Source organism: Dipodomys merriami, unplaced genomic scaffold (assembly GCF_024711535.1).
Source record: "Dipodomys merriami isolate MVZ:Mamm:240054 unplaced genomic scaffold, mDipMer1.0.p SCAF_44, whole genome shotgun sequence".
NCBI classification, from domain to species: Eukaryota; Metazoa; Chordata; class Mammalia; order Rodentia; family Heteromyidae; genus Dipodomys; species Dipodomys merriami.
The window spans coordinates 420,311-436,210 of NW_027206002.1; the positions used below are offsets into that span (position 1 = coordinate 420,311).

At 37.3% G+C, this 15,900-nt stretch overlaps 1 protein-coding gene across 8 annotated transcripts in view; it reads right to left on the bottom strand.

Moving 5' to 3' along the window:
• Rapgef6 (Rap guanine nucleotide exchange factor 6) overlaps positions 1-15,900 on the bottom strand; it is a 149,734-nt gene that overhangs the window by 106,432 nt on the left and 27,402 nt on the right. For 6 of the 8 annotated variants that reach the window (XM_069993676.1, XM_069993675.1, XM_069993679.1 and 3 more), the window contains exons 3-5: positions 14,835-14,891; positions 11,199-11,282; positions 4,031-4,100 (exon numbers count right to left, since the gene is read on the bottom strand). In XM_069993676.1, the coding sequence (XP_069849777.1) occupies positions 4,031-4,100; positions 11,199-11,282; positions 14,835-14,891 (211 nt within the window). Of the gene's footprint in view, positions 1-571; positions 675-4,030; positions 4,101-11,198; positions 11,283-14,834; positions 14,894-15,900 lie in introns of those variants that run through there. The other 2 variants (XM_069993678.1, XM_069993680.1) reach the window with 2 other exon arrangements.

A 15,900-nucleotide genomic window follows, 5' to 3' on the forward strand; every position in this document is an offset into this window, starting at 1 on the left:
AAAAATACTTAGTAATGTTTTTTATATTTAAGGTAACTCCTTTTAAGGTACTATGAACTTTTGACAAATTCAGTAATTATTTAAATCTCCTTGCTCCCTGACATGAGAAATTTCTGCCTAATACATTTTCTGCACTACACCTGATATAAACTATTCCTAGAGGCTCAATCTTATTAGTGACAGAAGGTATTTAATCACCATAACCTGGGCTCTATATCCACTAAGAATAGTTTTAAATAGTTGGTTGTCACACTGCTCCCAAGCTTTTGAAATGAACAGTCCTAAAAAGTACATTTTTTTCTTATAGTGGAATAACTTGACAAATACTTATTTTCTCAATGTGTCCAGCACTGCTTAATATGCTTTATTAAATTTTATTTTCACAGTGGCATTAGAATTAAAGACTTAACAAACCTGGTAGAAAATAAAGAAACAGAGGTAAGGCAATAAGGATTAATGAATGCTAGAAGGACAAGGATAGGGATAACAGTGAGCACATACTTTGAACACTAGAATAATTTCTGATCTAGACAAATGTGTAAAGAAATGGAATAACATTTATAAACTCAACTGTGTGCATTAGAGTCCTCCTCTCTCCTAGATCTCTTTTTCATCAGGGATCAATTCTAATGGGTTGTTGTCCATTTTTTCTTCTTACTCCTTCCTCTTCTTCCTCCCCCTTTTGTTTTCAGCACCCTCCTTAAATTCCATCTTCACATTTAGTTTTATCTTTCTTCAAAGAATCAGGCTTTACTTCTCTTCAGACATTATTCTTCATCTTCTCTTGTTTTGTTCCCCCAGTCTTTCCAGAGGGGGAAATCACTCTTGTTTGCTCTAGGTGATCTCTTTTCAGCCTTCCAAACTTGGCAGATACTCACTGTCCACTGTTAGAATTGAAGCCATTTTTGCCTCCTTTGTGAAATATCTTCCAATATACACTGGCATTTAGAGGGCACTCTAACCTGAGCAATAGGAGGAGGGAGTTTCCGTACATCCTGCCACAACAATCCCATTTAAAGTTATATAGTACAAGTCAAACTAGGAACCAGACAGATCATTTTACACCTGCTTTCCCCAGTTCACTTTGGCTTTACAGATAGATACGTATCACAAATCTGGCCTGCAATCCTCTCACCGTGTTTTCCTGATATAGAAGCTTGGGCATTTCAATAACATACTGAGTAGAGGCAGAGCCCTTATGAACACAGCAACTCCTAATTTTTACACATTTCCGGAGTTCCTTCACATCACACTTCACACATACATTAGATTCCTAATGAATACAGAGGAGTTCACAGAGTAAGAGTCAAATAGGTAATATATTAATAGCCATCATGTTAAGTTCCTCATGACACCATAAAACCAGTAACTATGCCAGATGCTGGGAATTCATACTTGTAATCTTAGCTACTCAGGAGGCTGAGACTTTGAAAGACTGTGGTTTGAATGCAAGCGAGACAGGGAAGTCTATAAGATGCCATCTCCCAAATCATCAACAAAAAAGGTTGGGCTCATATGGCAGAGCACCAGTCAAGGAAGCAGGCTGAATGAGCAAAAGAAGCCAAGTTCAAACTCTAGTACCACCAGACCAGACCAGACCAGACCAAAACAAAACCGAGCAGCTGGGTATCAAAAACATTTCCCTCAAGCAAGGTGGTACCAGGATCTATGTGCAGAGCCTACCACTTCTCAGCCACAACATGGCTATAGCTGCTCAGTCTTCATTTCTTCACAGCATCTACTTAGTAAATTTACTAATTTTTTTAACTGACTGTAATTCGATTATACCTATTTGGCCCAATGTGTAATAATCCAATCAGGGTAGTAAATACTTCTAAGAAAAAAAGGCATGTCTTGATGTTGACATTCTGTATTAAATTTTAGACCAGAGTTTTAACATCTTTGATTTTATAACTCTTTTATGCTATTTAAAGATGCTACGTTAGCAAGATGCTGGAATGGGGCCAAGAGGACAGGAGTAAAAGAATGAAGTAGGGAAGTGAATACAGCCAAGAATTCATTGTACATACCACAGAACTGAGAAATATAAGGGAAGAGGTGGGCTGAAGGGGAGGGGAAGATGTTGAAGTGGTAACACAGATCAAGGTGCATTGTACACATAAACTGCTTTGTTAAAAGGTAAAAAATTCAATACATGACCTAAAATTAAGGTAAAAAAGGGAAGAGGTGGGTTGGGACAGTGAATGAGAATGCTGAAAGGGTTAACAGTGATCAAGATGCACGGTGTTCGTAAACTGCTTCGGTGAATGGCAACTTGAAGATAATAAAAATTTTCAAAAGTTAGAAGGTAAACCAAAATAATGATCCTATGAAATCTGAAGAAGCTCTTTAGGTTCAGTTAAGTAATTATGTCACAAGGTCTTTAAAAATATAATTCTAAAGCAAACATGTCAAATTAAATTAGAGTGATCAAGAAAGTGTTCAACAAAAGATATCTCCAGTCACCAGTTGGATTACTCAAATTTGTATATATACATGAAGCTATTTCATAAACACATGGATCAAGCATCATTCAAAATTCTAAATATGTCCTACTATATTTTGTTGTACAATGCAAAGCATTTTAAATAATACTGAATGCCCAGGAAACAGTTCTGGAATTTAAAAATTACTAACCACAATGGTGGTGGTAATGGCTACACACACACATAGTCTTTCCTAAAATATCTGAAGGTATGTTTCTTGACCTTGAACTATATATTAACATGTAATTCCTAAAAGTAAGTGCAGTTATCAAAATCAGGGAATTCAGTGTTATCTAATCTGCAATCCATATTCAAATTTTATCAGTAATACCAGTATCATTTATAATTATCTCAATTATTCAGTATTAAATAAGATCAAGCATTTTATTTACTTGTTACTTTTCTCTTTTCTCACTTCATGTTGAACTATTTCTTAATCTTTCTATGTACATCTTGACATTGGAATATTTAAAGTGTATAGTCCATGCTGGGCGCTGGTGGCTCATGCTTATAATCTTAGTACTCAGGAGGCTAAGATCTGAGGAATCTCGGTTCAAAGCTAGCCTGGGCAGGAAAGTCCATGAGACTCCTATTTCCAATTAATCACCAGAAAACCAGATGTAGCACTGTGGATCAAAGTTGTAGAGTGCTAGCCTTGAGTGAAAAGCTCAGGGACAGTGCCCAGGCCCCGAGTTCAAGCCCCATGACTTGTGTCTAACAAGACATATCATAGATAGGATAGTCTGTCCTCAGTGTCAGTCTGTGAATAGATGGTTAAGTAGATTCCACCAGAAATGGAGTGATTTTTCCCTTCATGAATGACTTCTGAGAACACACTTGGAGACTTAAGTATTTTTTTCCACTAAATATCAGCCTCCAAGGTGTAATAACAGTTTTTAGGAATTTTCAAAGTAATCATTACTGCTTGTTAACTGCTATTCTACTGTCAGGAACTCAGTTATTAATAACATCAGGACTAACAACTGTTTGTACTATACATGAGGGTCGCATCAATTACTATACATTTTTATTTCAATTCCCAATTAGATAACATTATAAATTTACAACAAATATGTATCTCCTCTCTTAAAAAGTGAAAACTTATTGCTGAAACAAAATCTCATCCCAAATAAGATATTAACATCTGGATCACTTCCTACTTGGATCTATTTGTATATCTCTTTATTTTTTTTCTCTAGCTGTTTCCCTCTAGTGTAGGGAAAAGAATCTGTATGTTTCATTTACTGACTAAATTCAAAGGGAAAGGAACAAACACTTGAAATTATGGCCCCTTTCCAAAGCCTTTAATTTTCTGGTGGGACAGGTAAATTGGTACCTTTTAAATGTAACTATTCCATATTTTACATTTTGCAAAGAATCAAAGTTTGAAGAGAGTATATAAGCTTGGTATATGGTTCTGATGCTTTTTAAAATCGCTAAAAGTTCACAGCAATGGAATCTCCTTGAGAGTTTCATGCCTACTTCATTTAACATAAAAAACTGAAGCATATCAAAAACAATTCAGCATTCTTTAAGGTTCTTACCACAATCATTTCTGAAGGCTCTAATACAAGACAATCACATCCTCTTTTTCCTCCAAACTGCTTACCAAAACTATAAAAACAGAAAAATAATTTCTTTAGAAGTTATAAAGTATTTCAATATAGGAAACAAATAAAAAATCCTGAGAGGTTAATTTAAAAATGCTGGTCTTCTATCTTTCCTCTTAATTATCCAGATATAACAAGTATTAATATAGTTCTATACAAAAATTCCATTTAAATTTCTGACTTTAATTAGTCCCTAAAATTAGTTACAAAATTAAATTCCAAACATCTGCAATTCAGTACTGCTGAAGGAAAAATTTACCTAAGGAGGAATGATAGCATAGTAACATATTTCACAAAATAAAAAAAATATATATATACTGAATTATAGAAAACATTAGTATTCACATGTATAAAGAAATGGAAACAAGATAGCTTATTAAAACAAACTGCTTTAAGCCAGTGGCTATTTCTTTGTTAAAAACTGAATATTAAAAGAAAAAAGTATTTTTATATTCTTAGTCTGAGAGAAAGATTTCTATGCAAATAAAAACCAGAAAGCAGCCAGGCATCAGTGCCTTCAATCAGTTATCATAGCTCCTCAGAGGGCTGAGATCTAGACAGTGGGCCAGTTTGAGCAGAGAAGTCCATAAGAGAAGTACAGTCTAGCAAAAGAGCTAGACTAGAGGTGTGGCTGAAGTGGTAGAGTGCTAGCCATAAGCGGAAAAAGCTGAGCAAGAGCATGAAGACCCCCAAGTTCAAGCCCGACATTGGCACAAAAATCCAACAATAAGTAAAACCAGAAAACAATCATTTCCTTTGTTCCTCCCTCCACAAAGTAGGAGTGGTAACTCACATATATAATACTAGCTACATCGTAGGCATTAGTAGGAAGATGGTAGTCCGAGGGGAAAATAAGTGAGACCTTTTATGAAAATTAAAACAAAATGGGCAAGGGGCATGACTTAAGTGGTAGAGTGTTTGATGATCTAGACACTTGAGTAGACTCTGCATTCAAATGCCAGTACCATGGAGAGAAAGAGACAAAAGAGACAGCAGGGGCAAAGGAAGGAGAGGCGAAGGAGGGAGGAGTGCACAAGAGAGCACCTATAGGGAACAAGCAGTGGCCATCAGCACAAGAAGAAGTGTTCAATAATATTATGCATCAGAAGCCGGGCGCTGGTGGCTCACGCCTGTAATCCTAGCTACTCAGGAGGCTGAGATCTGAGGATAGCGGTTCAAAGCCAGCCCGGGCAGGAGAGACCGTGAGACTCCTATCTCCAATAAACCACCAGAAAACCGGAAGTGGCGCTGTAGCTCAAGTGGTAGAGCGCTCGCCTTGAGCTGAAGAGCTGAGGGACAGCGCCCAGGCCCAGAGTTCAAGCCCCACGGCCGACAAAAAAAAAAAAAAAAAAATATTATGCATCAGAAAACCACCTCACACTAAGATGCTGAAGTAAAAGGCTGACTGACACCAATGGCGGCAGCAATATGTAAAATAGAACCTCAAACTCCCACATATTGCTGGTGGGAGTCTAAGTGATACAAATACTGTGGAACTATTTAGGTATACAGCAAGCCCTACTTATTTCCCTCCTTATTTGTAGATGCCATTACAAGTGGTTTTGGTCAAAATGAGAATACACATACATACATTATGCAGCTCAGTTGATGCTGAGAAGCTCTTAGTTCCACATTTTATCATCAGTTATGTTTACATCATTGTGTGATTTGTTAAGTGTTCCCTTCCCTGTAATTTTATGAAAATGTGGCTTCCAGAAAGCAAATGATGCCCAAGAAACAAATGTGGCGGGGCTGGGAAGGTGGCTCAGTGGTAGAACGCTTGCCTTGCATGCCTGAGGCCCTGGGTTCCATTCCTCAGCACCACATAAGCAAAAAGAAAAAAAGCCGGAAGTGGTGCTGTGGCTCAGTGGTAGAGCGCTAGCCTTGAGCTGAAGAGCTGAGGGACTGAGCCCAGGCCCAGAGTTCAGGCCCCACGACCGGACCCAAAAAAACAAACATGGCAATCTTCCTAAGCCAAAAAAGGCATGCAACATGCTTAATAGAAGTGTTAAAGGAAAGTATTAAGATTTATTGAAATGCAACATATCTTTAATGGAAATTTGGAAAAATTGAAATGAAAAAATTTTTAATCAAAGTGAAGGGGCTGGGAAGGTGGCTTAGGGGGTAGAGTGCTTGCCTTGCATGCATGAGGCCCTGGGTTCAATTCCTCAGCACCACATAAACAGAAAAAGCCGGAAGTGGTGCTGTGGCTCAAGTGGCAGAGTGCTAGCCTTAAGCAAAAGAAGCTCAGGCAGGGACCCAGGTCCAGAGTTAAAGCCCCATAACCAACAACAACAAAAAAATCAAAATGAAAAATTTAGTGGATAATGAGTAAAGCAGAGTACTTATAATAGAGCATGAATAAGATCTAGTTTTTAGTGAGCAGCATTTATCTGTGCAGCGGTAATTTTAGTGATGGTAATGTAGCCTACTCTGTACAGTACAGAGCCTCAGATGGAATAGGTAAATTTGAGTAATTTTAGAGCACTGAATTCTATGCATCTTGAGCATTCATGATTTTTCTTCAACATTGATCTTCTTGAAGCCATATGCCTGCAAGGTTCTACTGCGTATCATAAACAGTACTTCTATTAAACATTAAGATACTGCTGGGCTCAGAAAAGGATTTGAAAATATATACTGCAACTTCAAACAAAAAGCACCTGCAAAGCACAACAAATGCAGAAAACAGCTTTTCTCCCAAGTTCCATTATCCATTTAAAGACTCCACCAAAAATGAAAACAATCTTAATTATCTTCTTTATTCTCCTTAGTCCATGAAAACTAAATTTTTTATCACAGGAAAAAGATTCAAGGTCAAGCATTATACCCCAAGGCCAGTGGAACACTGTCCCAAGTTACTATCTTCTCTTCAGACATATTCATCTCCTCTAAAATCATTTGTCTCCAAAATCACCTATGGGTCTCCCAAATCTCATTGCAATATTGGGTGCTCTCCTCCTGTGAACAAAAGTGAGTGAGTGTGCGTGTGTGTGTGTGTGTGTGCATGTGCTCTCCTCCTGTGAACAAAAGAGTGTGTGTGTATGTGTGTGTGTGTGTGTATGTGTGTGTGTCTGTGCGTGCGCTTCCAAATCTCATTGCAATATTGGGTGCTCTCCTCCTGTGAACAAAAGTGTGTGTGTGTGTCTTCTGAACTTAAAAAGTGTGCCAAGAGACTCTCGACTGCAGTAAAAGGTAGAGCTATAGCAATTTCATTGGTGTGATCTTTAAGCATGGATAGATGAAATCTATCAGGTTAGAAGCTCACACAGGCAAACCCATATGTGGGTATTTGACTTCCAAAAGAACTGTGAGCTGGAAAAGACATGTACCCATATAGAGAACAATCTAACACAATATGACATCTCAAAATCAATTGTAGATAACTACAGATCTAATTATGAAACAAAAAAAAATGGTCTACAAGTTTTCTCTCTTCTTTTTAATCTCTGTATTTGTGTATATTAACTATTTTTTTTCCTCATAAGAATTTCATATGCAAGTTGTTGGGAGCAAATTATATGGTAGTTAACAGAATATTCAGAGACATAATGATGAGCTATGTCATTAATATTTCTGGTAATACTTCTAACAATACTAATTGTTGAACATACATGTCTCATTTGTCCTGTACTTTACCATGTAGAAACAAAGCTGTTCTTCCAATGAATGAATACCAAATGTGATTACAAGCACTCACTTACAAGCTAAGCAGCCAAGGGAATGAACAGTGCCAGTTACTTTTGGTTCTCAGCTTGAAATCTATCCTTCATTACTCTATTTTGTGATGAAGTAAATTTTGTAAATGTTCTTTCTTCCCAGGAAGAATGTTAAAGATTTATCAGTAGAGGGATACCACAAGGAGGAAGGTTTTCTCATCCTTTTCTCCAGCTTTGGAGCCCATCTGCATCTTGGGGTAAAAGGTGAGGGAGGGGAGGTATGGTTCTTGTTTCTCAGGACTGGTTCTCCTCCTACCAGTCTGGCCCAACTCTGACCTCAGACAGCACTGACCTTCTCTTCCATTGGGCTGCAACTAACATTTTCCAACAAAGTCTGAATTCCAGTCTTGGAGATAGGGTCTCCCTTTCATTTATTCTCCCTTAGGTGTAGTGTGTTTTCCCTGATCTTTTTTGGTAGCTACTCTTTTCTACAATTAGTAATTCTTTAAACTGTACCTGTAGAAAAATTGGCTATCTTTAAATAAACTAAGATGCAACTATTACTCCTAGTCCGTATCAGGTAGTGATCGTATCTTATTGGTATCATACTGATTATACAGCCAACTGCTACTATGGTCCTTTATAACTATATCAACAGAAGCCAAAAATTTATTTGATGACTTATAGGCTAAGACTTGTTTTACTTATATTAAATCATAACAATCACAGTACAATAACATCTGTCATGAAAAAACAAAAACTTTACCTAGATGTATTTTATAAAATTAAATAAACTTTTGATGTGCTATGAAATTCACAATGGCAACATTAATGCATACCATATCTCCATATTTATAAAATTCCATACATTCTTATCAACTGATGTCAAAAACTTAAACTTCAATGTCTTGATTACAAACTGATGGGTACATTTTTATAGCCAATTAATGGCTACAAAAAAATCTCGACCATTTAGAACACCAAAGCAGGGAAAAAAAATATTAAAAAGATGGGCTGGGAAGGTGGCTCAGTGGAAGGAAGAGCGCTTGCCTTGCATGCCTGAAGCCCTGGGTTCCATTCCTCAGCACCACATAAGCAGAAAAAGCCAGAAGTGGCACTGTGGCTCAAGTGGTAGAGTGCTAGCCTTGAGCTGAAGAGCTGGGGGACAGCGCCCAGGCCCAGAGTTCAGGCCCCACGACTGACAAAAAAAAAAAAAAAAAAAAAATCAAAAGAATCCTAAATATAAATCCTAAACCATAACCTATATAACATCAACACAAATTTCTATCTCAGTGGCTACTGAATACAAATTCAGCAATGTGAATTTTACAAACACAAAAGAAAGAATACTCAAAAGGCTTATATAGCCAAGAATATATATTGCATTTGTAAAAAAAATAGTCAATTGTTTTTATTATACTCACCAAGAATTGCTTCATTTAATCAAAAAGCAAAGTTTTAGGAATTTAGATGCCAATATTTAAAAATGATATCAAGACTGAGAGGTCCAAACCTTGATATTTAATAGTTAGACTGCTAAATTAATTTAGCTGCAATTTCAAGTCTCCATAAGCATAATTTGAACTCCAAAATCTGAAGAATTGTTAACAGAAAATCCTCTAGGAAAACCACATTTCACTATCATCCCAAACCTTGTGAGAACAACTGTTCATAATTCACAACTTCTTTTAAGAGCCAGGCACTATCCTAAGAAATTTATGCATACTAACTCACGTATTTCCCAAAACAAGCCTATGAAACAGGTTTCATGTTGTACCCATTTTATTTTATTGCCGGTCGTGGGACCTGAACTCTGGGCCTGGGCACTGTCCCTCAGCTCTTCAGCTCAAGGCTAGCGCTCTACCACTTGAGCCACAACGCCACTTCTAGCTTTTTCTGCTTATGTGGTGTTGAGGAATAGAACCTAGGGCCTCATGCATGCAAGGCAAGCACTCTACCACTGAGCCACCTTCCCAGTCCTGTTGTACCCATTTTATCAAGGAGCAAACTGAGGCAAAAAGAGATTTTTAGTAATTTGTCCAAGATGTGGTAGAGTACAACATGAATTCAGGCAGTACAGCTCTAGAGTATGAACCTTTTTAGAAACTTTTGTTGATAATTTGAGTAGGAGAGCTTATAAAGAACTACATGACAACATTTATTTCCATATTTTACAGATGAAAATTAAAAACTGTCCAGGAGGGGCTGTGAAGGTGGCTCAGTGGTAGAGTGCTTGCCTTGCATACATGAGGCCCTGGGTTCCATTCCTCAGCATCACATAAGCAGAAAAAGCCGGAAGTGGTGCTGTGGCTCAAGTGGTAGAGCGCTAACCTTGAGATGAAGAGCTGAGGGACAGTGCCCAGGCCCAGAGTTCAGGCCCCATGACCAACAACAACAAAAATTGTCCAGTAGTGTAAGTAGGAAATGATGAAATTAGGATTTTAATCTGGCTTGCCTTGTTCCTGAAACCATTTTCTTAACTATTATAATACATTGTTTTTCAATAGTAACAATAAATCCAAAAACCACTAGATGAAGCCGAACAACTCTCATGAAACAAAGTTTAAATAGGGAAAAGATACCATATCATGGTGTAAAATTAAAAGATTATAGCCTCAGAAATATGAAACATTAGTTGATATTAGTTGTCACATATCTTCACATTGCTTAAAGAATATTTAGTGATTAGAGGCATGGGTCAGTTGGTAGAGATCCTGCCAATGAGCAAAAAAGGTCAAGTACCAAGCATGTGTTCTGGTCTTGGTTAAAAAAAAGAATATTTTAAAAATATAGTATTAGGGCTGGGAAGGTGGCTCAGCGGTAGAGCGCTTGCCTTGCATGCCTGAGGCCCTGAGTTCCATTCCTCAGCACCACATAAGCAAAAGGAAAAAAGCTGGAAGTGGCGCTGTGGCTCAAGTGGTAGAGCGCTAGCCTTGAGCTGAAGAGCTGAGGGACAGCGCCCAGGCCCAGAGTTCAGGCCCCACGACCAGACCCCCACCCCAAAAAATATATATATAGTATTAAAAATATACATATTACATAAAATAGTTGAATATAAAAGATAAACAGCTATAATGTTAACGCAAAAAGTTAATGGAGGGGCTGGGAAGGTGGCTCAGTGGTAGAGCGCTTGCCTTGCATGCCTGAGGCCCTGGGTTCAATTCCCCAGCACCACATAAGCAAAAAAAGAAAAAAAAAGTCAGAAGTGGCGCTATGGCTCAAGTGGTAGAGCGCTAGCCTTGAGCTGAAGAGCTGAGGGACAGCGTCCAGGGCCCAGAGTTCAGGCCCCACGACCAGACCCCCCCAAAAAAAGTTAATGTAGCTGGGCATAATAGGACATGCCTATAATCTCAGCATTTGGGAGGCTAATAATACTAGAGTATTGCAGACCAGTCTGGGGTACATAGCGTGACTGTTTTAAATAAAAGTTAATATACACTTACCTGCAAGGAGGTAAGACCATGGAGTCTTTCACAAGCACAGATCCAGAAAGCAGTATATACCAACATCTGGCAATAGTTTCTGAACTGTTCAAAGATAGAAAGTAAATGATTAAACAAACATGTTCATCTGTATATGGATTTAGTAAGTACATGTTAAAATATACAACACAAAATAAATCCTGGTAATACTGCAAATAATTAAAAGTAGAATGCTGGAAATTCAGAGGTTAAGACCTTATATAAACCATGATCACATGAGGGAAAAAAAAAAACAGGAAATTCTTAACAGGGTCACAGAAATGTGAAAAACACATTACTTTGAAAAAGAAATGCAATGAACACAGTGAAAATACTTTTAGCCAGGCACCAGTGGCTCATGCTGATAATCCTAGCTACTCAGGAGGCTGAGATCTGAGGATTATGGTTCGAAGTCAGCCCAGGCAGGAAAGTCCATGAGATTTTTATCTCCATTAACCACAAGAAAATTGGAAGTGGCACTGTGGCTCAAAGTGATACAACATTAGTCTTGAGTACAAAAGCTCAGGGACAGCGCCCTGAGTTCAAGCCCCATGACCAACAACAACAACAAAAAATCCCCCACAAACTTTTAAGACAATATATAGAATCAGCCCATCTTAGAGGCTGTGATAAAAATTGTCACATAAATATGGAGGCTTGGGCTAAGAATGTGGCTTCGTGGTATAGTACTTGTTAGCATGCATGAAACCCTGAGTTTGATTCCTTAGTACCACTAAACAGAAAAAGCCGGAAATGGCTCTGTGGCTCAAGTGGTAGAGTGCTAACTTTGAGCAAAAGAAGCTCAAGGACAGTGCCCAGGTCCTAAGTTCAAGCCCCAGGACTGGCCAAAAAAAAAAAAAGGAGGCTTATTGAGTACCACCAATAATAAAAGTATAAATATTTAGGTTTTTACTATCCAATATTACATTTCACTGTTAACTTTTATCAAATGAATTCTAAATAAGGAAAAATCTGGAAAAACTAAACCATTTGGTAAAAAGTAATTACTTGAATAGGAAAATTATAAAGCATCAGACAGAAGTTATGTTTAATGGCTTTATGTTTTAGAAAAAAATACCAATTTAATTATAAAGCCACAAGTCCTTTAATATGGCCTTAATTTTTTCATCTATGATACTGATTGGCAGTAAAACTTTTCAAGAAAAAAACCGCACCATCATAATCTCGGGGATGGGGAAAACTTTTTTAAAAACATGTCATGAAAATGAGAGATTTTCTTTTACAAGATGCCAAAGCCAGGCAGCAGTGGCTCACGCCTATAATCCTATTCAGGAGGCTGAGATCTGAGGATTGCAGTTCAAAGTCAGCCCAAGAAGGAAAGTCTGTAAGACTCCTAAAAAGCTGGAAGTATCATTGTGGTAGAGGGCTAACCCTGAGCAAAAGCAGCTTGATGACAATGCCCAGGCCCAGAGTTCGAGCACAAGGACCCACCAAAAAAAAAAAAACAACACCCTCCCCCCCTCCCCCCAAAAAAGGTATCACAAATAGTTGATCCACCAGGTGGCTCACGTCTGTAATCCTAACTATGCAGGAGACTGAGATCTCAGTTCAAAACCAGACCAGGAAGGAAAGTCGGTGAGACTCATCTCCAATTAACCACCAAGAAGCCAGAAGTGGGGCTGTGGCTCAAGTACTGGAGTGTTAGTCTTGAGCAAAAAAGGTCAGGGACAGCGTCCAGGCCATGGTTTTCACACACCCACACATACACATGTCATAAATAGAATAAGATAGATATACATTAAGAATATCCGAGGATTTTTATTCAGAATTCATAAAAGATATTATTTTTAATTAACTGTCCTAAGGGGTTTCATATTTCAATGTGTTTATTTAAGAGCACAATGCATCTTCATCAATGTAATTTGACCTCTTTTTGAACTTATGGATAGAATCTTGTTTACAAATCCAAAGAAACAACACAATAAAAATGATCAAAAATTTAACTTAGGATTTCACAGGCTATCAAAATAACCTATAAAAACATGAAAATCAGGCTAGAAGACATAGTTCAAGTGGTACACTGTCTAGGAAACACAATGGCCCCAGTTCAAACCCAAGTATTGCCAAACAAACAAGAAAAATATGGAAGTCATTCAATACCATTTGTAAACAGAAAAATGTAAAATAAAATCATGAGACAATGAATAATCAACAGAATGGCTAAATTCCAAAATAAGCAAAAAATGGTTATAATAGGAGTGGAATAACTGAAATATTACTATACACAATTAATAGATATTTATTTATTTTTGTTGGTCATGGGGCTTGAACTCTGGGCTAGGATGCTATCCCTCAGCTCTTCAGCTCAAGGCGAGCACTCTATCACTTGAGCTACAGCACCACTTCCAGTTTTCTAGTGGTTTATTGGAGATAGGAGTCTCACGCTCTTTCCTGCCTGAGCTGGCTTTGAACCGCGATGCTCAGATCTCAGCCTCCTGAGTAGCTAGGATTACAGGTGGGAGCCACTGGTGCCCGGCTGGTTTAACTTTTAGAAAACTGTAAATCTCTAGCAATTCCTAGAAAGCTGAATAGGAGGAATGAATAGAGTATAAAAAGATACAAGCAAAATGTTCACAATGAAGCTTATTTACAATAGTAAAAATCTAGAAGCAATCCACAGATGTAGTGACAGTAAAATGAATAAATTTACATTATAGCAATAAAAAAGAACAAATGCAAAGCATTAAAGAACCTTGAACTGATATTTGCTACGTAAAAAATCTTGTTAGTCAAATTATTTTGACCCCAAAATTCAAAAAGAAGTCAAATTATATTGATCAAGATTCATCATACTCATGAACCGGTAAGTTAAATTGAAACCCCTTTATACAATTAAATTTAAAAATAACACACATTAAATTAACTTGGAGTCATTGAAATTTGAATATTTGACCATCTTTCCAAAAACAGTTTTCCTGACCCTTCTAGAAAGCTCATTTCATTAGCAGCAACAGTTACAAAGTGTATATACTTTAAAAACTTTGCTGTACTATTTTTTGTGTTTTATACATTTTTTAAAAATGTGTTTTCTGCTCAGGGGCTCATGCTCTTACTATCTTGCTCAAGGCTGGCTCTCTACCATTTGAATCACACCTCCCCTTACAATTTTTCTGCTGGTTAATTGGAGATAATGGTCCCTGGGATTTGTCTACTTGGGCTAGCTTTGAGCCTCAATCTTTATATTTCAGCCTCCTGAACAACCAGTACTTGGCTTTTTATTTTATGCTTCATAGTTCATGAATATATTTCAATTTGCTCTACAAAAATTGTCCACCATCAAAATAATTTCAATGTTAAAAGTCAAAATTTAGCTGGGCGCTGGTGGCTCATGCCTGTAATCCTAGCTACTCAGGAGGCTGACATCTGAAGATTGCAGTTCGAAGCCAGCCTAGCCAGGAAAGTCTATGAGACTCTTATGTCCAATAAATTACTCAAAAAAAAAAAAAAAAGGCTCAAATAGTAGAGCACTAGTCTTGAGCACAAAGAGGCTCAAGAACAGAGCCCAGGCCCAGAGTTCAAACCCCAGAACTGGCACAAAAAAAAAAGGCAAAATTTAAACCAATGTCGTTAACTTAAGCTAATCATGAAAATACTTACCAAAAAAGTATCTGATTGCCACTGTATCTCTCATAGCGTGCTCTTTCAGACATTAACCTAGTATTAAAAAAAGTACAGATTTTGAAAATTATTTTATCTTAAATCCTGTTAAAAAATTCCATCATATCAACAGAAAATTATCAATTCTAAATTTTCACTAAAGTACAAGTGCTTAAAATATATATAGTGAAATAATAGTTTTATAAAAGAAAATAGTATTAAGTGGCACCAACTATAATATTCTTGTGATGTAAGAGCTTTCAATCTACCTCAAATAATATTCTTTTTTTTAATGAAAAACTATGTAGTTGTCTGGTCTACTACAGTGCTCTGGTGTTACTAACAAAGGCATACTAACACCAGGAAAAAAATATGTAAATTTGTTTGCATTTCAATTTAATATTAATAAGTACTCCAATTTTCATTTTCTTTTTTTCTGTCAACTTATTTGATATACACTAACTTGAATTATATGTGTGTGTGTGTTCATAATCATAAACTTGAGGTATACACAGGAAAAATAATTTTTAAAAAAGGGTTATGGATACCTAACATGTTTAATAAATGTTATATGAAAAAGTTAAGTAGTAGGCTGCAAAGGTGGCTCAGTGGTAGAGCACTTGCCTTGCACGCATGAGGTCCTGGGTTCGATTCCTCAGCACCACATAAGCAGAAAAAAAAAGCCGGAAGTGGCGCTGTGACTCAAGTAGTAGAGCGCTAAGCTAGCCTTGAGCTGAAGAGCTGAGGGACAGCACCCCAGGCCCAGAGTTCAGGCCCACGACCAGACCAGCCCCCCCCCCCAAAGAAAGTTACTAGTTAGTGCATTAAAGCACTCTCAAGTATTTTAACAAATAGAATCAAAATAGTGTAAGAGAAGAAGTAATTAAGGTTCAAAAAATGTATTAGTCTTGCCCACAGAAACTTATACTACATCAAGGGTCCTGTTTTTTCCACTTTAGTAAAATATGGTGATAAGTAGTAGCCATAAGTGATGGAAAAATGTAAAGGCAATCTAAAATATAATTAAATTTCCCAACGCTCAGATAACTATAGCCTTGTAGAGAGA